Genomic DNA, 26,123 nt, shown 5'->3' with positions numbered 1-26,123 from the left:
ATTTCTTCTTTCCAAATATCTAGTTGAACGCAAGTGTTACTTTTGGAAAGAATGCACTGGAATACATTTTGTAACCATTTCTTCATAGTTGCATGAGTTAGAATAGATGCTTGTTTTTTACAGATGGTTGTCGTCCGTCCTCCCATCCATCCCTCCCTCCATCCATCCATCCATTCTTCTGTCCATCATTCATTCATATAGTCATTCATCGTTTGACATTCAATAACCAGCACAGGTTGGGTGCCAACTGTGTACCAGACAGCGGTGCAGGGGTTGAGGCTATACAACGACACTGTACCAAGGCTTGGGGGTGCAGATAAAGTCTCCACACTCCTGATGCTTACACTTCAGAGGAAGAGACAGACAACAACAAGCATGAAAATTACTGATTTGGATAAAGGAATCTGATACATCATTACAGAGTAGCACAGGGTGACAATTTAGATGAGGGCAACTCAAAGTTGGGGGAACAGAGATGGCTTCTCTGATGATACTTGAACTGGGCCCTAAGTAATGAGAGAGTCAGCTGTAGGAAGCACTGGGGGAGGAGTTTTTCAGGCAGAGGAAGCAGTACGGGCCAGCTTTTGAGTTGCCGAAAAAAGGCTGTTGGGGCTGGACGGCAATGACCAAGACACTGCCATGCATGGCGGAAGGGACTTACTCTGAGGCCAATGGGGAGTTGTGGAAATGTTTCAGATGAATTAGAAGGTGGAGAGCAGATGACAGTGAAGAATGGATCAGGTTGGTATGAAAACAGGTGGGGAGTTAGGTTGGATACTGTTGAGATGGTTGACCTATTGTCAAGATCAGAAATAAGGCATTTATACCAGGTTCACGGACACTGAGGTAAGACACTAGTCTTTCCCTCCAGGAAATACTTGTCTAGAGCAGAGGACCGGGGCAGTAAATGATGACAGCAGTGCCCAGAAGGTACAAAGTGCGTTAAGAAGGACCAGTGGCTGGCTCTGCCTGGGGAAGTACAGGTGGCTTTGTGGAGGAGGTATTCTTTGGGCTGAATTTCAAAAGAGGAGTCAGGGACAGCCAGACAGAGAAAGGCATTCCAAATAAGAGGAATAGAATTTGCAAGGGCACAGAGGTACGGAAGTTCAAGGTGTGACTAGCCTCAGGCTCATGGTTAAACTGTGTGCGTGTGTGTGTGTGTGTGTGGACACATGCATCAGGAATATGGGATATGGCTGCAGATGGGCCAAAGCCCAAGAGTAGCCATTAGAAGCTCACATGGCTCCTGGGGCCAGCCAGGCATTGGGTAAATGAGTGAAGGGAGACGGAAGGAAGATCATAGGGAATGGTGGGAACTTTGTCAGCCTGAAGAGTATAAGTGCTCTCTAAAGGGAGCAGAATCTCCGCAGCTCCAGCCAACAACTACAGGGGAAAATGTGGTCAGGACTTCTGAATTACTCATGAAGTCTGAAAGCAAAAAATCTCTTGAATTTTAAATGTTGACCATTAATTCAAATGCTAAAGCATTACGTGGGCTAAATAAAACACCTGTGAGCTAGGTGAGACTCTGGGCTGGTGGCTAGCAACCCATGCACTGCTGGCGAAGGACTTCCTTGATTCCATTTTGTGCTTGGAGGGGTAGTGCAGAAAAGGTACAGCCTGATTAAATTCAGTGAACAAAGCTACCGGCTTCCCAGCTAGCCTGTCTAGCAGCATCAGAGTCCAGCAATTCATTTCCCAGGGGTGAAAGAAATACTTACTCTGTAGTCAATAGGGTTCTTTCTCACCTTTTGAAAATAGGCACAAAATCTGGGGTGATTGGAACCCTCATTGCCCAATATAGTGACTGTTAGCTACTTGTGTTTATTTAAGTTTCAATGTAAGTCAACTAAAATGAACAAAAAGCAAAAATTCAGTTCCTTAGACATACTGGGCACATTTCAAGAACTTGATAGCCACAGGGGGCTAGTGGTTACCGTACTGGCCGTACCAGATCCTGAATGTCTTTATTGTTATAGACGTTTCTGTTGGACCGTGGTGTACCAGGTTTTAGGTGACAATTGACAGAGATGCTGTTCTGTAAGGAAACTAACCCCACTCAGAAAAATGAACTGAGGGAGTATATTTAGTGTAGACCCAAAATATTTTTAAGAATCTATCTTCAATGTGTCTTTCTAAAGCTAATTTGGTATTGTGTTATTTTGGAAGGGGATAATCTGAAATACTTGCAGGATTAAATAGTCTTCATGTTTCCTTGGCATTTCTACCCTGAATGGTTTCGTGTTTTGGAATTTCCAAACAGTTGTAGCTGAGCAAGTCGAGACATGCCCAGACTTGGGGGCCATAGTACTAGTATGTTTGCAGCAGTGAATGGAGTTGGTGCTCTTTTAAAAAGTCTCTGAGAGGGGCACCTGGGTGGCTCAGTGGGTTAAGCCTCTGCCTTCGGCTCAGGTCATGATCTCAGGGTCCTGGGATCGAGCCCCGTATCGGGCTCTCTGCTCAGCAGGGAGCCTGCTTCCCCCTCTCTCTCTGCCTGCCTCTCTGCCTACTTGTGATCTCTGTCTGTCAAATAAATAAATAAAATCTTTAAAATAGTGATAAAAAAAGTCTCTGAGAATGAGGAAAGACATGGACAGCTATTTATCCAGCAACTATAAAATGCTTAGTAATCATACGCTGTCACTGAGAAAACAGCTTAAGTGTTTAAGAACTTCTATTCCAGCTCAGAAACACCTAGATTCAGGGGGTGGCTTCACCACTTAATATCATTAACACCAAAGCCCTTGCTTATTTTCCAACATTACACTGTGAGCTGAGTATGTTTGTTATTTTCATTTTTAAAAGGAGGGGAACCCAAGACATTGAGGGGTTAAATTATGTTCTCAAGTCACATGGCTAATAATTGTTGTAGATAATAAAAGTTGCAGATCTAATTCAGATAGTCTGACACTAAGGCCAATTTTTTTTCTTTTTTCAAGATTTTATTTATTTATTTGAGAGAAGAGAGAGAGAGAGAGAGAGCAAGCGCAGAAGTTGGGGGAGTAGGGGTAGAAGGAGAGGGAGAAGCCGACTGCTGGCTGAGCTGAACAGGGAGCCCGACTCCGGGCTCGATCTCAGGACCCCAGGATCATGACCCGAGCCGAAGGCAGATGCTTTGCTGACTGAGCCACCCAGGTGTTTCTAAGACCAATTTTTTTTGACAAACAACACTCCTGTGCTTCTGATCGTTGTCAGTTCATGTAACTTAACTGTGCCCTGGTTTTCTCATCTGTAAAATAGGGTTAATGTTACCCACCTCACATGAGTTCCTGCAAGGATAAAGCTCGTGACATGGTATCTGCCAGCTTCTGTTGGATGTGATCACTTTTAAAGAAAAGCATTCCTGGGGCAGCTCAGGGGGTTAAAACCTCTGCTTTCAGCTCAGGTCATGGTCCCAGGGTCCTGGGATCGAGCCCCGCATCAGACTCTCTGCTCAGCAGGGAGCCTGCTTCCCCCTTTACTCTCTCTGCCTGCCTCTCTGCCTACTTATGATCTCTGTCTGTCAAATAAATAAACAAACAAAAAAAAAATCTGAAAAAAAAAGCATTCCTTAAGAGAGTTTTTAAAAAACTCAGTCTCATCATAAAATAAAGATACTTAAACAAGCTATACTATTTTTCCTTTACTTGATCAAAGTGGCAAAACCCCCAAATTAGATAATATCTTAATGTGGCAATGGTAGGCAGTAGGGGGTCCTCCTAAACCCTGCTGATGAGTGTCATATAACCTGTAGTATCTATGAATTTTATGAAAATCATGTCTTTTGATCCAAGAAACCCACTCCCAGAATTGTTCTTTTAGATATGATCGCTAGCATGCTTAAAGATGCATCTTTAAGAATATTTATTGCTCTGATATTTGTTGTTGCAGAATGTGGATCTAACAGTGTATTTATCCTTTAGAAAAAGATTGACTTAATAGGGTTCCGCAGACTTTTTTGTGTAAAGGAGAAGATAGCAAATACTTGAGTCCTCTTGGGCCGCCTGGTCTCTGTTGTGTGAAGGCAGCCAGAGGCAATATGCAAACGAAGGGCCACAGCTGTTTTCCAAACGGACTTGATTTACAGAAACAGGTGGCTTACTGAATTTGACTTGTGCGCTCTCATTTGCTTGCTCCTGACCTAAATAAATTATGGTATGTCCACATAGGGGAATACCATTCAGCCATTAAAAAGAGTATAGACATGGGATGCCTGGGTGGCTCAGTCGGTTAAGCAGCTGCCTTCGGCTCTGGTCATGATCCCAGGGTCCTGGGATCAAGTCCCACATCGGGGGCTCCTTGCTTGGCGGGGAACCTGCTTCCCACTTCCCTATGCCTGCCACTCTGCCTACTTGTGCTCTCTCTCTCTCTCTCAAATAAATAAACAAAATCTTAAAAAAAAAAAAAAGTATATAGCAACCTCTAGGACCTGTGATTCAGTGGAAAAATCAGTCACAATGTAGAAAAACACTTACAGAGCCTCTACCACGTGCTAGACGATATTCTAAATGCTTTCTTCATGTGTTAACTCATTACTATTCATGGTTACCCTAGGAGGCAGCTGCTACCACTATCACCCCCGTTCTAGATGAGAAAATTAAAGTGGCACACGTTAAGAAACTTGATCAGCTTCCCACAACCAGTACGTGTTGGAGCCAGGATTCAAACCACAACTTGAAAGTCAAGACCAAGCCCTCTTCCTATCACATGCTGCCTTCTAGAACAAGGTATACCAGGACAGGATGCTGTACCTTTTATACATACAAACAAATGGGATTGCATCAGCTCTTCCCAGCTTATTTTTCATGAATAGCTCTAAGGAAATTTTTAGACCTTTTTTTTTTTTTTTTTTTTTTTTGGAAAGAAAGTGTGTGTGTGTGTGTGTGTGTGTGTGTAGAGGGGGAGGGGCAGAGGGAGAAGGAGAATCTAAAGAAGGGTCCACACCCAGCGTGGAGTCCTATATGGGGCTTGATCATGATCTGATCACTTTGATCACCCTGAGATCATGACCTGAACCACAATCAAGAGGCAATGCTTAACCAACCAACTGAGCTGCCCAGCAGTCCCTAGACATTTTTTCCTAATGGACTTCCAAAGAAACTTGAATGTCACAGATAGACAGTCTATCTGTTTAGATGGTGTATGACGTGTGCTTCATATACAAAGAGTGAGACTTCTCTGCCCTCCTCCTTCCATGAACCAATTTTCACCTTTTGGGGGACAATACTGCCCTGTTGAGAATGAGTGGATCATGGGTGTACTTAACGTCTTCGTGCACCATCTCTGGAAAGATCTGTATGAAAGAGAGAACAGTGGTTGCTTCTAAGGGTATAGTCTGGGAAGGTCAGAAGTGGGAGACCTTGGGTTATATTACTCTCTACAAAAAAATGAGGAGAAAATAAAGGTACCAAATCAGATAACCATGTAGTGAAGGAGAGAGAGAGGCCCCACAATGGAGGACTTGCTGTGCTCCCCTCATTTGTCCCCGGCTGGCTGTGGTGGAGGAGCATTAATGAGGTCTCTGTGTCCCTGGGAGGTCCTCGCTTGGAGGAGCACCGCCATTTCTTACATCTGGGGTGAGAGTGTGTTTGCCTGGCTTCACGGGGTCAGTTGACAGCCTCTCCTTCCCTTTTCCGCACAAGAGGCTTTCGTGATTCCTTGTTTCTCACAGACAACTCCAAACTGCAAGCAAGAAAGAGATTTTTAGTGATTTAACGTCTTCTCTCCTGGAACCCAGAAATCCTCTTTGAAGTCATTACAATGAGATAAAATTTCCGTTCATTCTTGGTTTCCCAACAAACGAAGGCTTCCTTGGACCCAACCATACATTTTGGAGCTCAGGAAGGAACAGGAGCAGGAAGAACTGCTTAGGGCAGGACAAGCATCTTCTAGATTCTAAGCTTTGCTCTTATTTACTAAGCCACACTTCTGATGTCAAAACTTTGTGTCGTGCCAGCATGGGCCCCACTAATGACCAGTAGTGAATAGGTCATTAGTGACCCCTTAGTACATGTGACTCAGTGGAGGGTGGACACCAGCATTAAAAAACACATGGAGGGGGCGTCTGGGTGGCTCAGTGGGTTGAAGCCATTGCCTTCGGCTCAGGTCATGATCCTGGGATCCTGGGATCGAACCCCGCATCCGGCTCTCTGCTCAGCAGGGAGCCTGCTTCCTCCTCTCTCTCTCTCCGCCTGCCTCTCTGCCTACTTGTGATCTGTCTGTCAAATAAAATAAATAAAATCTTTAAAAAAATAAAAATAAAAAAAAACACATGGAGAAAGAAACAAAACAAAAGACATGAAGCACAATGGAATGGAACAGAACTGAATCTAGTAAAAAACGGAGTATCTCGTGTGGTCAAGGTAAGACTTGTTTTGTGAAACTCTGAGTTCAGTGACATGGGTGCACTGAGGCACATTCAAAACGTACTTACTGTTCGGAGGGCCTGTCCCACGAAGGGAAGAGCCCAGAGCCTTGAGCCATCACCTGCCGCTTCTGTAGAAATGCTCCCTCTCCAGGCATCCTCTAGACCATCAACTTGTTAAAATTCTCCATAGCACACCAGGAGCTACACTTAGGTTTTTGTTGCTTGTTGGCTTGTTTTCTTGCTTGAGCAGAGCTCAGTGAAGTAAGGCCAGTTACCTGAGAGTGGTCATGTTTATTAAACCATATTTTTAGGCCAAGAAAAACTGTCATTTCCATTTCACTTCATAACTGTACTCCCAAACATGTGTGCCCCTTCAAGTCTGAGAAGTCCTCGATTCCGAATGCTAGAATCAAATCTTGGCAACCTAAAAATGCACGGGAATTTATTCCCCCCCCTTGTAGGAATAGAATGCAGAGTAAAGACCTGCGGTGGAGTGATGGCTGAGGGTCAGCTAGGTCAGCGGGTCAGATGGTCAGGAAAGAGCTCGGCCCCGAAGGCAGCCCTTGACTGACGGTTCTGTCCTGATCTTTCCCTTTCTGGCTAGTTCTTGCTCTTCAGAAAAGGTCATTATCTGAGACAAGCCCCAAGAACCTCTGCTCTGTGCTGCTTAAGACTCTCGTGTCTCCGGGCTCCTTCTTCACTGATCACTTTACCTCGTCCTGTGTCTCCTGCAAGGAAATACCTTTGCCTTTATCTTCACTCAGGCATTTGCTGGGAGCCGTTGTGTCGACTTACAGGAACACAAGACCAAGGGGCGTGAGAGGGACCCTGGGTGTTTGATCGACTGTCTCCATTTGATCCTGGGTCTGAGTTTTCAACCGTGGTGCCTGGCTAAGCACCTCTCCCCTTTCCCAAACAAGGACCCTAACTCTGACCTTGGTACTGCCTCTGTGAAGACCTGGTTTCTGCTTCCTGTTGTGTGTTGTGTTGTGCATGCGGCCTGGGCCCGGGGTGGGGGTCTTCCCCTGATCTTCTGAGATCTTCTGTGATCTTTCACGGTAGTCAAGTTTCTCAGGCCGGGCTTCCTTGGGGCTTGGTCCTGGATCTCCTCCCTACCGAGGCCAAGGGGGTGTCTGAGTTGTCAGGGGAGATGTGGTCCATCGTGCTCCCTAGTGCTGGGCTGGGGACTGGCCTTAAACTCTAAGCATCATGTGATCCCGTGGAGCCCAGTTTCAGACACCTAGGCACAGGTGAGAAGAGAACCAGGAAACCGGACTGCCCAGACACCGGTGATGCTAGAACCCTTGCCTCGAGCACACAGTCACCTTTTCCAGCCGCTCAGCCAAAGCCTAGGACATGAATGAGTTTGATAACAATATTCTTTCTCCATGTCCAGGGTGTGACATCATCTAATTTCCTTGCCTGAATGCTTGGGATATTTGATGATGATGACATTAAATGAGATTGGAAACACAGGAGGAACAGACTTTGGGGCAAAGATCATGGTCAGTGTGGCGTAGGCTGAGTTTAATGAGGGCCTGGGCCTCCTGGTTCAGAAGTCCAGTATGGGAGATGGAGGATTTTTTTTCTCTTCTATAAGATCAGGGGAAACTCTTGCACTTTGGTCAAAAATTCATCAGATTTTTCACTGCCCCTAAAATGGAACTAGGTTGTTTATTACTTATTGGGGCCTGGGGTAGGGGTGCAGAGGGGGATAGTGGGTGTGACGGATAGTCCTTAGCATGAGGCACAGGTATGGGCTTCAGGTGATCCTGGATCATGACCTGGCGGTGGTGCAGTTTGCAAACAGGGTGATAAAGCTCATAAGAAAGCGTACGCTGAAATGAGCCAGTGAGGGCCAAGGTCTGCAGGCCCCACAGTGCAGGGAACCCATTCTGTGTGGGCACAGGGGGAGCTATTAGTAAATATGCTGGAAACTTTCTTCAAGAGAAATAAGATTCTTTACCCTCTCTGGCTAGTCACTATGTTATATCACCTAGATTGCATATTTTATGAAAAACCTCTAACATGATGACTTGCATAACTGTATTTGTATTTGTTCAACAAATATTTATTAAGTACCTGGTATGTTCCAGGCCCTCTTCCAGGTGCTGAGAATACAGGTGTGTACCTTTTAGTCAAGTCCCAGCCCTTCGTGGAATTTATACTTGAGTAGGAGAGAGATGCAGAACAGGTAAATAAATGAATACATCATGTAATTTCAGGTCTCTCTCTAATCTCTCCCATTGGACTATGAGTACATGGAGGGAAGAACTGTGTTTATCCAGCTGTTTCTCCAGCCATGTGTTGGACTGAACGGATGTTCAGTACCACCAGGAGCCCATCAGTAGACACTGCATTTTAATTTTCTAGCGCACCTCAGTGTAAGGGCTGTCGTAACCATGGGCTACCTGACCGGGAGCATTGTCAAAAGTTAATGTCTCAAAATATGAACATTGAAAAGCCATCAGGTGCCACACCTTAGTGAAAGAGTCTGGGTCATATTCTCACAGAAAAGTTAGTGCTGTTGATGAAAGGAACTATCAGTTTGAATCATCATTACCAGCCACTGAGCACTCTGATTAGGCGAAGCTGCTAGGAAATTTACTTACCTTATGGGGAGGATAGTGTGGTAGGCAGAATAATGGCCCGGCCTCCAAAAGCCCAGAACCTGTCCATACCTTAATCCCAGGAAACTACAGGTACCTTAGGTTCCTAAGGCAAAGGAACACTAAGGTTGCTGATGGAAATAAGGTTGCTAGTCTGTGGACTTTAAAGTCAGGAGATGATTCTGCCTCAAAGTCAATACAAAGATCCTTAAAAGTGCAAGATCGAGAGCGTGATGCCAGGAGAGGAGAACGTGGCTTTGAAGATGGAGCCAGAAGGTCAGGGGTCAGGAACACAGGTCGCTTCCAGACGCTGGCAATGGCAAGGGGGTGGCTTCTCTCCCAGAGCCTCCGGAAGGGAACGAGCTCTGCCAACTCCTTAGTTTTAGCCCAGAGAGACCTATGTTGGCTTTCTATCCTACAGAACTTCCAGATAATACCTTTTTGTTGTTCAAGCCACCAAGTGCGTGTTCCTTAACTTCGGCAGTCAGAGAAACTGACAGAGGTAGATACCGCGATCTCACATCATGTGGATAAGGCGTCCGAGGCTCAGCGATACCGAGTACTTTTACAGGATCACACAGCCTGGCCCCCGTGATGGAATCCAGATTTGCATTCGGGTCTCCTGTGAGACCACGCTTGTCCTCTGCTGCTAGGATGATCAGTTAGCACTGATAAAGCCAGTGACACATCTGAACATGCAACCCGGCTCTCAGCTCCCAAGACACGGATCCGGACCTCGGGTCTCCTCAGAGTCTGTCGTTCATGTTGAGAAATGCAGTCCTCAGATGTGTGTGGGGTCTCCATGCTAAGTTCGGTGCAAACATGTATCATTAATAGATATGAAATTTTAAGATGGTCTAGGAGCCCCAAGAAATCAGGATTAACAAAGGACTTGTAAAAAGAGGGGTGACCTTGGAGATCAATCAGAACAGACTCAACTGTCTGAAGACACCAGAGGAGAAAATATCCTGGAGAAATGTCAGTTCACAGAAAAGAAGGGAAAATATTCTAAGTAAGACAAACTGCTGTGTTTGCATGTTGCTTTTTTGGTGTGTGTTCACCCAAGCGGCATGAAAGCAAGTAATGGGTCACATGAGGCTGTTTCTAGTGAGTAAGGAGATGACTTTCAGGTCCTATGAGCCGGTGTGTCTTGTTCACAGCTCAAGTCAGTTAGACCCTCTTCGGCTGCAAAAGGGCAGATAATCAAAATAGGAAAAAAGAGCAGTGGTTCAAAGATAGATCCTTTCTCAGCCTTTGGGTTGTGGCTTTAGAAAAGTCCGAGGCCTTTGAGAAGGGATCAGGGAAGAACTAAGAGAGTCAAGTAAATGGCAGCACAGGGGGATTCTAACCCAGGCAAGCGCGATCTCAGGCCCCACCTGTTCCCCCTGGATGCACTGCGTCCTTCCAAGGAAAGGTCAGGAAGGGAAAGTCACACGCCAAGATACATCTAGGAGCAGGGAAGCTTTAATTTCCGGTTAGGTCTAGTGTGGGCACCGGGACCTAGGCTCTCCTGCTACACTGATTCTCCCCTTCTGAAAAGGCCGGGTCTACCGCTTTTTTTTCTTGAAACCCGAAGGAATCAAACCAGCTTAGTGAGATCCCCGTTGGATTGCAGGAGCATTTAATTGTGAATCTGCCGCGGACCGTGGAAGCTTATCTCTATCTGGACCAGGACAGGCGGTGCTTTCCGTAGATCAGAGCGCCAGGGTTGACTGCAGGCTCCGGGAGTTTCTCCGCTTTGGAGAGTCCACGACAGTATAAAAAGCAGAGGTCTCAATCTCCTCCTGGAGCGCTGAAGGAAGCAGTCACATCAGACACTGTCCCAGGAAATGAGAGGTCCCTCTTCCCATAGCCAGCCTGCTGCCTCGAAGATGTCAGCAGTCAAGGTCTGTCCCCGGGGTCCTTTATTCTTGTCCTCCTGCAGTCTACCTTCTACCCGGCAGGCCCTAGAACTTTCCAAAATGCTGATCTCATTGTGTCCCTCCTCTGCTTTAAATCCACTAATGCATTCCCTTAGCATTTCTGGGATAAAGACAGAATTCCCACTTGTGGCCACCTGGCAGCCCCCCCACCCCGCCCCCGCAACCTGCCAACTCCCCTGGCCAAAGCCCCCCTCAGGCAACTAGACCCGGCCATCCTGTCTCCCACCATCTGAGCGCTTTGCAAGGCAACTCTCTGCCTGGGATACTCTTCCCTGCCTCTCTGTCTGTGTGAAACCCGGGCCAGGCCTCCAGTCTTCAGCACCCCTCCCTCTAACTAGCTCAAGCCCCCTGGATAAACGTTCTTTCTTGTGGACTCCTCTGTCTCTCCATGTTGCACACAGAGTAGGTGGGGTGTGATTATTTTCATGCCTGCCTCTCCTAATGGAGTGTAACCTTCTCAAATGTGAGGCATATTTCTGTTTTTTTTTCTTACTCTCACACCCCAGTCTTTTGTATAGCAGTGGATGCAGAGGGGGTCCTAAAGTGGGAGAAGCACCAAACAAACAACCTGGGGCTTGGAAGCAAGGGCAGGGGGAGAGATCGGAAACACGGCGCATTTGTACCTTGTATAAAGGTATTGTTAAATTCATTGTTAAAGCGAACCGGGTTCTACTGCAATTCTGTACTACCCAGCCAGCACTGTAAGCAATAACTTTATTAAGGTCAAATAGATATCACAATACAGATTTATCCAACAGGATCCAGAAACTGGTTACAGATATCATCTAAGAAACACGGCTGTTTTGTGCTACAATGCTTCCAATGTCACAGATCACACAGAGTTTATACATTGATAACAACTTTTATCTGGAAATACAGATCCACAGTTTGCCCTCATTGTTGGGTCTTGATGTTTCAGTTGAGTTAAAACAAAGAGGCGAAGATTGGCATTTTCTTGAAAATGAATACATTCTGAGAAATATTTCATGAGAACCCTCTTTGGGATCAGAGTTGCTCACAGAAGTCATTTCTAATTTATGGGTAACACTCAAACCAGAATTAGTAATTAGTAAGTTAAGCCATGACTGGAGAATTTTTAATAATTGGATCAAGGAACATATTAACTTTATAAATAAATAGGATTTAAAAGTTTAGCTGGTAGTGTAGGTTCTACAGAATGTCTTTTATAAATTAATATGTCGACACAATAGCTTCTTGACTATGGTGTCTGATACCTGCATCTCTATTATTCTAAGAAAACACACTCCATAAACAGAAACAGTTGTTGGGCCCATTATTCACGGTCCTTAGGATAAGAGCCACAAAACACCATAGAAAGTTACAAGAATGTAAATATTTAGCTAAGCAACTGAATAAATATTGGGCATATATAACACTGCATATCGACTAATAGGGAAAAAAAAGTCCTAAACCTCAGTTACAATGCATTCAGAATTGGGCAAAGCCAAAGAGACAAATTTGCAAGTATACAAAGTAATGAATATATTTCTTTAAACCTCCATTTAACAAATTCATGGTGCAAACTGGAAAATTTTCATAAATACAGTTCAAATGTTCATTTTGTGAGAAAATGCTTATTCATGCACTACATCATATGAGCACTGATTGATTCATCAAGTTAAAAAAAAAAACAACAGAGTAATTGTCTGAAACAAATACTTAGAGACTCACAGTCCTACAGGGTCTGCAACCAAACACAGTAACACATGCACGTGTGATACACCAAGCTGTCTTATAGAAATCATTAAAACATCTTTTGCATCAAAACGCATTGGGAAACTCAGTGCTATATAATTTACTTTATGCATAATACATACTAGAGACTTTTAAGCTACAAAATGCTTCTACTATCTCAACACACCTACGAAACGACCATAAAAGTATCTGTGTATATAACAAGGTACTTTCCAATTAGGCATCTATGATGAATAATGTATCTCTTCGCATTGTCTCCTCTCTAAGTACCATTTATCATGACCCAGGCCTTTCTGCCTTAATGAGGACTCCAGCTCTCTGATTTACGTTCAACACCCTCTGCATTAATAATTGATTAAAACTCTTATAAAATTCTTCTGCCACTGGGATGGAAGGTGGTGAGGCTAGCGCCAGAAGAATGCAAATATGACCTCTTAAATCTGATTGGTAAAAGAAGCCGGGCCACTGGACTGTTGGCCAAACTCATCTGAGGACGGCCCCAGGCTTGCCTGCCGCCCATACCCACCACTTGAACCATAGCTGTCTTGGTTGTACCCGCCATGGTTATAGCTGCCCGAGTGCTTCTCCATTGGGTCGGAGAGATATCTCTGTCCCGAAGAATGCCAACCGGTCTCCTTGAAAACAAACCAGATGTTTCCAGCCCAGAGGATAAAGTTCAAGAACCCAAAGACCTAAAGGAGAATCAGAGCAGGTGAGTTGAGAGATGGAAATGCAAGAAAAATCTCAATTTCAAAACACTCCTTCACGACACGTAAGGCTACCTTTCATTCAAGATTGAGATCGCTTCTAATTTTTCATTTAGATCTGCTATTTCATGTAGAATGTCTGACCTTTATTGAATGCTTACCTCATGTTCGGCACTGTAAAGGGTTTAGTGTATATCGATTCATTTATTCTGAGAAGAAGGTGCTATGATTATATCCATATTAAAGATGTGAAGACTGAGGTTCAGGACAAGAATCTTGTTCAAGGTCACATGACTTGCTAAGTAGTAGAGAAGAGTCAAGCCCTGTTCTGTCGGACTCCATCGTTTGAGCCCTTACTTAAGCATTACTATCTCCCCAAGTGAGGTATTTGTCACTGTGTAAGAGGTCTTTGGGGGGTACAGAGTAGAGAACTTCCATTTTAATGATAGTGCATTAATTTACAAGGTCACCTTCCTGTTATGGCTAGAGATCCTACTCTTCCTGCTCTTGTAGTGCTACAAAACATGAGTCAACTTAAACACAGAGAAGTATGGAGGAAGCACTCCTACAGGTGGTATGCAGGTGAGCACACATATGATGGTGCACATGAAGGTTGTGACTTTGAATAGTTGAACTTTCTGTGCCTTTCACATTCAGAAATGAATGTTGAAACCGGACGATAAGTGAAAGGTTTCCGAGAAGTAGGAGATATTTTCCCAAGACCTGGATGTAAAGCTTTCCCATAGAAATTTTTCTGACTCTCCAAAAGGGCATTGTTGGTGAGTTCAAGGATCAGGTGTTGCCTCCCCAGACCCTGAGTGTTTGTTGGAAGCAGAACTGCTTTTCTGGTGCAGGAGGCCCCAAACAGAACAGTTGTTCCCCGGCCTTTTCCCCGGGGGCAGTGGAACTCACCTGGGAACTAACCATGGGTGGTCCATTTTAACAGCCCCCTACTGGAGACAGACAACAGGATGATATAAAGCTGTGAGGACATTAAGGTATATTTCGTAGCCACTCAGTGTGACAATCACCAATCAAAATGGACTTGGGCCACCGCCATAGCTCTGGAATTTGGGAGCTGGAAGTCCCCTGCTGGGCCAGAATTTATCCCTTGGTTGCTGGATGGTAGAATGGTGCCCGGTGGGTGGAAGTGGGAGGCTGGTGTAGTCAAGATGAGGTGCCTTGGGGCCTTGGAGTAGGGGATTTTCACCAAAGTATTTGCATATTTTAGCTGCAGGTTGATCAGGACATGCTACCTGAATGTCAACTTGGGAGTCATCCCGTGGGTTTTGAAATCAGGGTGGCCTAAACTCTACACTTTCTTGCTCTGTGATCTTGGACAAGGCAATTAGCCTCTGGAACTCAGCGTCCCCACTTCCCCACCCCCAAACTTAGATAGAACAAAGACAATTATTCCTGACTTGGGTGACAGTTGTAAGGATTAAAGAGAACATGTGTAAAGCAGCCGGATGGTGCTGGACACACTAGAAAATGCTTACTGACTGCTAAGCTATGCACTGAATACTTTCCCCAGTATTTCCATGACTTGTATTCAGCTGGCTCTTTGGCTGCACCATAAGCTGACGTGGGACTTTGACAATAGGGGATGTGGGCAGCCCAAGCAGTACTTAGGCCCTCATGGGATTTAAGACTGGTTTATCCCTTCCTCCTTCTCTTCCATTCCACCCTCTTCTCTTCCTCTAATGTTAACTGACATTTGTTTACCATTATTTTATGCCGGGTTCCTGGCTCCTTGCTGAGGGAGACACAAAGCATAAATAAGGTACTCACAGCCTAACACCTATGTGATCAAAACGACGTAGGTAATCACCAATGAAATGGCTACCTGCATGCGGGAACTTTCATCCGGGTGTATAGTAACTAGGATATTTTCTATCTAGGGGAGATCTTGATTAAGCTGGTTCTTTGCAAATATATGTCAATATGATTAGAAAAAATTATCAAGGAATCTTTTGGCCACAATCGGCAAACTGTGGAGAGAGCCAAGATGCCCTTGAACAGACGAATGGATAAAGAAGATGTGGTCCATATATACAAATGGGAGTATTACACCTCCATCAAAAAGGATGAATACCCAACTTTTATATCAATATGGACAAGACTGGAGGAGATTATGCTGAGTGAAATAAGTCAAGCAGAGAGACTCAATTATCATACGGTTTCACTTACTTGTGGAGCATAAGGAATAACATGGAGGACATAGGGAGAAGGAAAAGCAAAGTGAATAAGGGGAAATTGGAGGGGGAGACAAAGCATGAGAGACTGTGGACTCTGAGAAACAAACAGGGTTTTGGAGGGGAGGGAGGTGGGGGAAGGGTGAGCCTTATAGTAGGTATTAAGGAGGGCACATATTGCATGGAGCACTGGGTGTGGTGCATAAGCAATGAATCTTGGAACACTGAAAAAATAAAAAAAAAATTAAAAAAGGGAATCTTTCCAGATATGAAGAGATGGCTTTGCCGAGAGCTGTCACTTCATATTTCTTATTCCTTGATTTCTCCCTTTTGCTTGCTGCTACTTGGTTTCCAAGAAAGTTATGCTCAAGAAGAATCTAGAAATCAGGGACATGCAACTTAAAAGCGAGAACATAAGCAAGGTGACCCCATGCATCAGGAGAGGCGATGTCTTATTCCATTGTCATCACATTGATATCGCAGACTCATGGCTGGCACATGGCAGAGGCTCATGGGCCCTCTAATCCTTTCTTGCCATTTTGTTGCAACTGAAATTGGAGTAAGGATTTTGATTCAAGCTCAGATGTGGGGACAATGGAAGGAGAGACCTCAAGAAATCGTGCATAAAGAATGAGGAGATGAGATCTAGATTAGCCGAGAAGATACGTCAAGTTTGCATATAATAAAGCCGGAGAAGCGGAAGTAGAAATTATGGATGGAAATTATGCTCAGGGAATCTTTGAAAGAAAAGTTGAGAGAGAGAGAGAAACAAACATTCCTTTCCCCTACCCCGTTCTTTGGGTTCTAACATGATCTGACACTTAGGAAAATGAAGGTATTGGAGAGGCAGGCTTTGTTGACACTTACTGGACATCTGCCCTAGGCTGGGCACTGTGCTAAATATTTATCATCTATCATCTCATTGAACAACAGTTTTGTGAGGTATGGTTGATAATAGCCCCATTTTATAGATAATGAAACAAAGGTGTAGGGACCGGAATTAATTCGTCCAAGGGCAGTCCATTATTGAATGGTGGAGATTCAAACCCTAGCAGACTAACTCCAGTGCTATGCCTTTAGCCGTTTCGAGTGGCAACAGCATTTGCAGACTTGGCTCTGGCCTGGCATTACTGTCATGACTTGGGAAGTCTTATGTAGTCCCCTCACCACAGCTACCTGCGTTTGAAATATCTGCGTAGCTCCCTGCCTAATTGTGTTAGTGGGAAATCATAGATGCCAAAATGCTTTGGAGAAAGTTAATTTGTTACCCTGGTAGAGATATCACTGCTGTTGCTGAACCACTTACTCGTAGAGGTCAGCCCTTGTGGTGCATCTGACTCTTCCTCCAAAGCCTACATGCCCCTATTTGGCAAGCTGGTTGGGTTCTGGGAGCCATATTTTCTCTGCACCATTTCCCCAATCCCCAGTCAAGGTGGATACCTGGCCGGAAATGAGCTCATGAGATTCTCTCTGCCGGAAATATGGGATTAAACCTGAGTGATTTTAGTTCAATCCAAGATGCTCCTTTGAAAAGGAACATAGGGGCACCTGGGTGGCTCAGTCAGTTGAGTGTCCAACTCTTGGTCATGATCTCAGGTCATGATCTCAGGGTTGTGAGATCAAGCCCTGCATAGGGCTAGATGGTCAGCCAGCAGTCTTCTTGAGATTCCCTCTCTCCCTCTCCTTCTGCCCCTCCCCTGTTCGCTCTCTTTCTGTCTCAAATAAATAAATAAATCTTTAAAAAAAAAAAAAGATAAAAGTAAGTATAAACTCAGAACCCGTGGGGTGACTATCTTCTTTTGTGTGGACAGGAAGAAGAAAAAAAATGCATCTGTAAAGAGACAGTGATCTATCTGACATCCAGAAAGAAAGAGCTAAAGGGTGAAGGATGGGAGCTATCCAGTTTCCTGCCGATCCTCCAGTTTCTGGCCCCGGGATTCTGCCCTTAGAAGACCCGTTTCGAGTGTCTTTCTAATTACTTTTACTTCCTGTGAAAAGCTAGCTCAATAGGTTTTGAAGCCAAATGAGTTTGTAATGAAAAAAAAAAAATCGCAGCATTTGGCAGATAAATATTCTTTTCCTCTGCTTTTGGTAATAGAAATTTTATTTCCCTTGCAAAGCCCAGTTGCAGTCAAGGGGTGTGAGCTGGGTGCTGGAACTTGGAATCGGGAGCAGAGTATGCAAGATCAGACACCACATCTGCTAGTGTCTGACACCCGGAACCTTGACCTTGCTCTAGATACTGCTTTTTGTAGAGCCTGTTTCATCAGTTTCATCAGTCTTCTGAGCTACTTCATACCCTTCCGAAGATTTCTTTTTTTCCTGATGAGGTTCATCAGAGTCCGTTTCTATTAGTTGCAAACCAGAATTCCAGCACCTACGGGCACTGGTACAGAGTGGGATGCAGAGAACAGACATTAGGGACGGGCAGATGGTTTTTTGTTAGTTAATGTGGATTGAATTTCCTGCCACTAGGACCCTTAACTGATGTAGATCCATAATGACAATAGCAGCAGACCCGTCCTCTCTCAGAGAACATGCGATGTGGTTTCCATCCTTTCTCTTTTTGATTTTTTTTAAAAATTTAGTTTTTAAAAGATTTTATTTATTTCTTGGAGAGAGAGAGAGCACAAGTGGGAAGGGAGGTAGAAGGAGAAGCAGGCTCCCTGGTGAGCAGGGAGCCCGATGTGGGACTTGATCCCAGGACCCCAGGATCATGACCTGAGCCAAAGGCAGATGCTTAACTGACTGAGCTACCCAGGTGCCCCTCACTTTTTGGTTAAAAACACATTTAATTACATATTTTATTTGAAAATGTTATATATATGTACATGTAGAATTTGGTGGGTATATTTTTTTCTCTTTTTATTTGAGTGTAATTGGCACACAACACGGATGGACCTAGAGGGTATTATGCTAAGTGAAATCAGTCAAGCAGAGAAAGGCAAATATCTCTTTTTGATTTTAGGAGACACCTCACATTGTTTCCCATTCAAAATTCCCATTGCTTAGTCTAAAACGTGTTAGAGACATCAGAGGTAGAATTAAATAGACCATGAGGGATGTCATAATGTATTAGAAGATTGATTAGTCATTGAACAAACACATTGGGTGATTTTTCTCTTTGTTCTTTTAGATTTTGAGATCCAGATTACAATAACCTTCATTCAGCGCTGCCTAGAAAGACCCTGCCGAAGCTGGGGAATATCCTTCCATGCATTCAGCAGGTGGTGTGACCGGCAGTGTGCAAAAATCACGGTGAGACCCTCGAACACACTTCCATTCCACGTTTCCTCTCTCACCAAGGCAGGATCCACCATCAAATCATCAGGAAATGATTAGCAACCCTTTCCCCGATCTTAATTGCCTTCTCAGATTAAATTTCAGAAAGCTGTAAAACATAAGCTAACCTTGAAGCCAAGATCATTATTTTTAGGGATTGCTAAAGAATGTTTCTCCTTCTGCAAACACTGCCGGGTCTTCCATTCTTCCGTAACGACGGCTTTTTGCGGCCATTATAGCTTCTGTCTTTCTTAGATGCAGTTTCTTTCTTTACAAGAACACAAGCATCCAATTTAGCTGCCCTGTTATCTGCCAGATTTTTCTATCTTTTTGTGAGAGCTATACATTTGATAATATTTGACTTTGTTCAACTAATTTAGTTCAGCTTTTCCAAAGTTACCAGGCAATTAAAGCGGGATCATGGAGGAGATAAAAAAAAAATTACTGTGAAAAAACTACCGTAACTATTTAAGTATTTTTTATACTATGCAGTTTTTCTTGCATCCTACCAGGTCTGTGTGTTTTTTTTCTCCAGACAATCAACCAGATGTATTCTAGCTATGTTCAGTTTGAACAATGTTTTCTTCCCAGGAGACCTCTCTGCCATCAAATATTCCTTTTAACTTCTGGCAGGTTTCAGCCTTAAAGTTCAGATTTTATATCTGCTTCTGGCTTAGAATTTTGACTTGACTCTCATCCAAGCAGCAGCTGCCAATACCTGCTGGGTTCTTATTAAGACTCCATAATTGGCGGCATTAAAGCCAGTGGGTTCTGACAATAGAAAACTTGATGACCAGAGGATCACCTTGCACAGGGAGCAAAATATCGCCCTTTACATTGGCCTATGTTTTTTTCTATTCCCTTGAATGGCAAACAAAGTTTTGGGAGGTAAAGCAGAGATGGAAACATACCACGGAGGTGTTTAGGCTGGACATGACAGGGCTGTGGACAGCCATACATTTGTTGGATGGCTGTTTGCAAGCGGACATCAGTAACAAGACTTCCTTGGGATCCGTCGCGACCTTGACATCAGACAGTCCTTTCGCCCAAGCTGATGAACCCACCAACCACAAGAACGAAAAGACTACGGTGACGATGAAGTCCTACAGAAACAAAGAGAGAAAACAGTAAAAGTGTGAATTTTAGAAAAGAAATGGTTACTTTATTAAAAAAAAAAAAGAAATGGTTACTTTATGCAACAATGTGGCTTGCCTTTCAGAAAATTCCCGGATCCCAGAGCACTGGAACCAAGGAGAAGTTGAAAAATAAATAAAAGAAAGTTCTGTGACATTATATGTATGTGTGTATAAAATAAATAATGGGAATATTTATTGAATGCTTAAGGAATGATGCTAGGAACTTAGAGCTCTCCTCTAATGGTTCCTGCAACACCCCTGTGAGGAAATTCCTATCATTGTCCCAGTCGCAGGTAACAAACCTGGGACAGGGGATGATCGAATGGCTTGTCTAGATGCCCACAGATAATTAGTAATGTGTCAGCAGTCACAACTGGCCAGCCAATCCTTAAGCCCATGACCTTAGCCACTATGTGATGATGACTGCAAATGGAGAGATTTGCTGATTGTTGAAGACTCCTAGATATTCATTCATTTTTTTAAAATCATTTAACAAACTTATGTCACCTAGTGTATGCTTGGGACTGTGCTAAGTGGGAAGTATTATCAGCCATACTGTTTTGAGTGCTTTTTTATGGGCAAGGATAATTTTATATAATTTTTATATAAAGTTATCCTTACAAACATCATGTTAGACAGTATTTTTAATACCAGTTTTAAAGATGAGGAAATCAAAGGGATAAGGTAACATAGAGAAAGGGACAGAGCCAGAATTCAAATCCAGATCTGTCTGACTTAGAAAAGCATCTGCTATGATTACAGAGGAAAGAAGTTTCTTTTTTCACATGAAACAACAACTCTACAATGTAAGAGGATGAATATTTTAAAGAAACATTCTGAGCTTCTGGGCTACTTCTCATATCCTCCATCATGACTCAGAGAGGGTGGGGGATGGGAGTCACTGTCCAAGTCAGAAGCAGACCATGTTCTAACATAGACAGTTTTACTGTATTTATTTATAGATTATTTACAGATTTACTGTATTTATGCTTGACTAAAATAAAAATGTTGTGTCCTTCTTACCCAGTATATGAAAAACACTGACCTGGAAAGGAAAAGAGTATATTTGCTATACCAACAGAAAGATTTCTTTTTCTATTCTAAATGAAAAGCCTGTCAAGTAGAAAACTTGCTCTGTGTCTCTTTCCTACACAATGGCGTGGCACATCTGACTTGTTCTGGTTAGTTTTCCCTCATGACATGACTGAATTACTTTTCATCAAGATTCCAGGATTGACACTGCGGGAATTCTTACACTGTAAGGATGCTGTTTTGGATGGTTATATGTTGGGTCTGACTTCTGTGGAGAATGTTCTAGACTGTCCACTTCTCAGAGTGGCCGAATCCTCTGAGAAATGGCTACCTTTTCATCCACGGGCTGCTGCAAATTATGTGACTTGACGGTTGAACGTTTCATGTCGGCTCTAGAAAGTTCACAGTTTTCCCTTAACTTACCCATAGGGTTTTTATCGTATGGGTATTTTAGCCTTATTCCCAGCCTGGTTTTATATGCTCACCCTTCTTTTCCCCTCTCCTTTTTAATTAATTCCAGTTTGTGTTCCATATATCCACGTAAGCTATCTTAAGTTGTTTCTGGAATATGGTGGTAGAAACAGACGGACAAATACAATATCTACAGCAATCAATAAGAACATTTGGAATCAAGAGACTCAAGTGTTTTGAGTCTGAATTACAAGCTGGAGGAATGGCTAACAAATAAATAAGCCAGGTCGACTCTGTCGAACACAAATTCAGGTTCATGTTCATTCTGGTAGCTTATTTATTCATGCATGCATTCAATCAGTCCTTCCTGAGGAATGTGCCAGGTACTGAGCACAGTCTTAGGAGAGAATTAAGAAAAGGCAAAATACGAACCCTTCTCTTGCTGTTACATATTTGTTAGGGGCTATAGACACCAGATCATTCCCAGTTATGAGAGAGTAGCTGTCATGGTCTATGCTCATTGTAATTAAAAATAGACTTGAGAGTATGGTGGAAGGGAGGGGAAACAAGAACAGAGACATGTGAAGACGTCTCCAATGGAAATTGGAGAAAATAATATAAAAACTTTTAGACTTGTTGATAATAGTAAGAATAGCTAACATTTATGGGGCATTTCTTTCTTTCTTTTTTTTTTTTTTAAAGATTTTATTTATTTATTTGACAGAGAGAGATGACAAGCAGGCAGAGAGGCAGGCAGAGAGAGAGGAAGGGAAGCAGGCTCCCCACTGAGCAGAGAGCCCGATGCGGGGCTTGATCCCAGGAATCTGAGATCATGACCCGAGCCGAAGGCAGAAGCTTAACCCACTGAGCCACCCAGGTACCCCTATGGAGCACTTCTTATGTGTGAAGTATTATCCCAAGTTTACATGAATTAACTCATTTACTCCCGACAACAACACTGTGAAACAGATGCTAATCCAGTCCCTATTTAACAGTTGGGGAAACTGAGGCATTAAGGGATTCAGTAAAATTGCTCAGAGTAAGGAGTTAGTAAGTACTGGAGCCAGGAATGGAAGCCTGGCCAGCTGCTTCTGGCACCTGGGAGCTTGACTGGTCTCTACTTCCCCTCATGTTCACTTGAAGGAATAATTGATCTTCTTACTTAAAACAAGTACACTAAAAAGTTCAAAAGCTGGACCTGAAGTCCTGCTTAATTTAGATATGACAAATAGTAACAAGTCATTTTCCACAAACTTCATGATTGAAGTCAAGGATCCTTGAGAGTGAAAAAATGGGTTGTACTTGGGAGTGTACCCAAAATTTTACCCCTAGTACCACTTTACAAAGAGACATCAATATATCACATTACAGTATCTTCTGTACTAGCTAATGGCTCAGAGTCTGCCGTCAGATAGACCTGGGGCTGAATCCTGACCCTGCTAGTCATTAATGGTGTTCTTGGGCACTTTGCTAGGATGACTTGAAGCTGCAGATTAGTTCACTGTAAAATGGGACAATAACAGTATCTGTCTCATAAGATGGTTGTGAGCGGTGAAAATATACTTTTTTTCATTTGCCTGCTTCTCCCAGGAAGAGGTCAGCTCCATGAGGGCAAGAACAGTCTACTTTGCTTGTTGCTGAATCTTGGCCCAAGAGTTGCCATCAACACTTACTGAAAGAAGGAAGGAAGGAAGAAATATACAAAATAGTCCCGCTTTGACAAGACATTTACATTTATGTATGTAACACTGTGTAAGAGTTTACCAAGTGGTGCTCGTAGGATTAGAGATGACTTTTATTTTGTTTTATGTAAGCTTATGCATTAAAAAAAAATATTTATGTATGTATTTTAGAGAGAGTGGGAGAGAGCATGAATGGGAGGGACAGAGGGAGAGAGAGAGACTCTCAAGCAGACACCGCACTGAGCCCGATGTGGGGTTCCAATCTCATGACCCTGAGATCAGGACCCCAACCGGAACAGGAATCAGATGCTTAACTGTGTGCGCCATCCAGGGGCCCCTAAGCTTGTGTATATTTAAACATACCCTACTTTAAATTAGACGAAATAAAAATAATGTGGCAATGTAATCAAGACATTGATTGATCGAATTTCAGATGGCTCTGTTTGTCCTGACAATAGCATCGGGATTTATATAATCAGACCAAATCATAAATGTCATTAGAATTGAGAGTTTCGCAGCAAAGGGTTTCAGAAAGTAGTCTCAAGTGCCAGGTGTTCCACAACTAAGCAAAGTGTGAAGATGAGATTTTGTAAAAAGTTCTAGGTAAAGAAGATATTAGCCTGAACTTTTTAAACCTTTGGCTTCTGCATGGAGTCTGAGTTAGAACCTGCTTGCCGGGAGCGCCGTATGGGAGCAAATCCTTGACCCCTATGCTCCTCTCTTCCAGTCTCCTGCTGAGGCTCCCATTAGTCAAACCCTGCTGGAACCCAGTGGGCAGGGGGCCCACTGCCGTGATCCATGCACTCAGGTCCTGGCACAGAGCATGAAGGGGAGGGGCAGGGCGTCCAACAGAAGCTGTTCCGAACTAGAAATTGTCTCCAGAGCCTCAACCACAGCTGCCGTGACCTGCGTTCACCGAGCACTTCCTATACGCCAGGCACTCTGCTTCAGCACTTACAGACATCATTAACCTTATGACACACGTACTTGACGTTAGCCCTGCTTTTCTTACGAGAAAACTGAAGCAGAGGCAGGCGAGTACTTTCCTTATAATTAATGCCTGGCTTGATTACTGCAGTGTATCATGAGCCAGGGGGGAGGGATGCGCTTTGGTGTGTTTTTGTAGATAATTAGCTTAGCTGGCGTTCTCTAAATTTTAGTCATTTTGGTATCACCTAAACAATTTTGATTTTATGCACATACTCTTGTGTTACTGCTTCACCTTTCACTTAAAGCAAATTACCCTTTTGACATAAGTGAGGTCATCTCGGAAGGAAATAATATGTGTTCTATAATGTCAAACCAACCTGCTATGGGTAGAAGGCTATTGCAAACATAAGCACTCCACAGTGAAAACAAAATGCCTTAAATTCTACCAGGGGATGTTTGCACAAGGCTGTAGAGCCTGGGATCTTTGTTAAAAGGGAGATGAGCAAGTGTTAGAGGGATATTAAGGAGATACTAGCACGTCCTAACCAGAAGACCTGAAGTTAAACAGAAGGTGGGATAACTTCCTCAGTCATGTTACTTAACGCCATGTTCAGGGTCCACCTGCACCATCTGCTGAATCAGGAGAGGTAAATGCCTCCCACTTGAGAGATTTTCTTCTGATGATGTAGACGAGGACCCAGTGTTTGCGAATGCTGCTGCCCTGTGTCTGTCTAACAGGAAGACTGTGCAGGGAAGAAACTCAGATGGTATATCTGTAACTTTTGCAGCTAGGTTACCATGTGCATCCATTAACCCTCTGAAGGTACCTTCTGCAGGCTTTGCTTGTGGTCTTTATTCCCATAAAGAAGGGAGGCTGCATTCGAGTGCCTTCATGCTTCAAAAAAATCTCTCACACTTGGGATCTCTGTGGTCCCCGTAAATACTATTAGCCCCATATCACAGATTAAAAAATATAATAATAAGGGACGCCTGGGTGGCTCAGTGGGTTAAGCCGCTGCCTTTGGCTCAGGTCATGATCCCAGGGTCCTGGGATCGAGCCCCACATTGGGCTCCTTGCTCGATGGGGAGCCTGCTTCTTTCTCTGCCTCTGTCTGCCACTCTGCCTGCTTGTGCGCGTGCGCTCTCTCTCTCTCTCTCTCTCTCTCTGACAAATAAATAAATAAAATCTTTAAAAACAAACCAAAACAAAAAAGGAGCCAAGAAAGATAAGTGGATTTGCTTCTGGTTCATTAAGTGGCTTATAAAATATACTCTGAGCTAGTGGTCTCACTCTGTACCTAAAGAACACCGACACTAGCGAGAGACTGCTGCCTCGCTGCCTGGCTGTGTTTCTGCAGTCTGTTTGAAGGATGTGTTCAGGGATCCAAAAAAACCGCCTCCTCAGGCAGAGGGAGCAGCCTGGCTTCATGCTGGCTGGGTGCTCTGTTTCCAGTTCCTTTGCTGGATATGTTTTGTTGCCCCCGCTTCTCCTAATTTGCTGTTAGCAAGCTCATTTTCATAGTAGAATGTAATTTAATATATTAGAGATGTTTGTCCTGGACCACTCTGGGGCATAAAAGGGAATCATCTTTGGTGATGGCAAACTTACTCTTTTATAAGCAGGTAAAACTACCTCCCCGGATAGCAGCACACTGGATATTGGTAAAATGGTCAATTTTCCTATTTCTGTCTATTAGCCAATATTCTCGGTATTTCAACTTCCATGATATTATTATCTCTTTTGCCTCCTCGATGGCTTTGCTGTTTATTGTGTGGCTGACACTATGGTGAGAGCCTCTACCAGAAACAGGGCAGCCCGATGAGTTACTGTCACCCTCAGTGTAACTGGATTTGCTTTGGTAAGTCAGCTTTCAGGAATCCTGGAATGAAGCTGTGAACCAGGAAACACAGCATCAAATAGCAAGCTAGAAGCTCAGCTCAGGACAGAGCTTGGGACCTGTGTTGGAAGAGAAAATCTTGTCTGCTCACAGGTTTACTTCATTTGAAGGATGAATACTAGTGACCACTGACTTCTGGAGAATGTCCTCAGTTGTTAACACGGAGTAGCAGAAGATCATTTGATGTTCACAATAACTGCAAGTGGCTGAAGATAATTATACCCATTTTACAGATTCAGGGAAGTTAAGTGATGTGT

General features: G+C 43.7%; 1 protein-coding gene across 1 annotated transcript in view; it reads right to left on the bottom strand.

Moving 5' to 3' along the window:
• Window positions 1-11,561: 11,561 nt before the first annotated feature.
• The window catches only part of SYNPR (synaptoporin), a 313,963-nt gene continuing 299,401 nt past the window's right edge, over window positions 11,562-26,123 (bottom strand). The window contains exons 5-6 of the mRNA XM_032324244.1: window positions 19,689-19,880; window positions 11,562-13,285 (exon numbers count right to left, since the gene is read on the bottom strand). Of these exons, the coding sequence (XP_032180135.1) occupies window positions 13,028-13,285; window positions 19,689-19,880 (450 nt within the window). The 3' untranslated portion in view covers window positions 11,562-13,027. The remainder of the gene's footprint in view (window positions 13,286-19,688; window positions 19,881-26,123) is intronic.

This window comes from Mustela erminea, chromosome 1 (assembly GCF_009829155.1).
Source record: "Mustela erminea isolate mMusErm1 chromosome 1, mMusErm1.Pri, whole genome shotgun sequence".
In the NCBI taxonomy this organism is placed as follows: Eukaryota; Metazoa; Chordata; class Mammalia; order Carnivora; family Mustelidae; genus Mustela; species Mustela erminea.
This window is presented reverse-complemented; position numbering and strand designations above follow the sequence as displayed.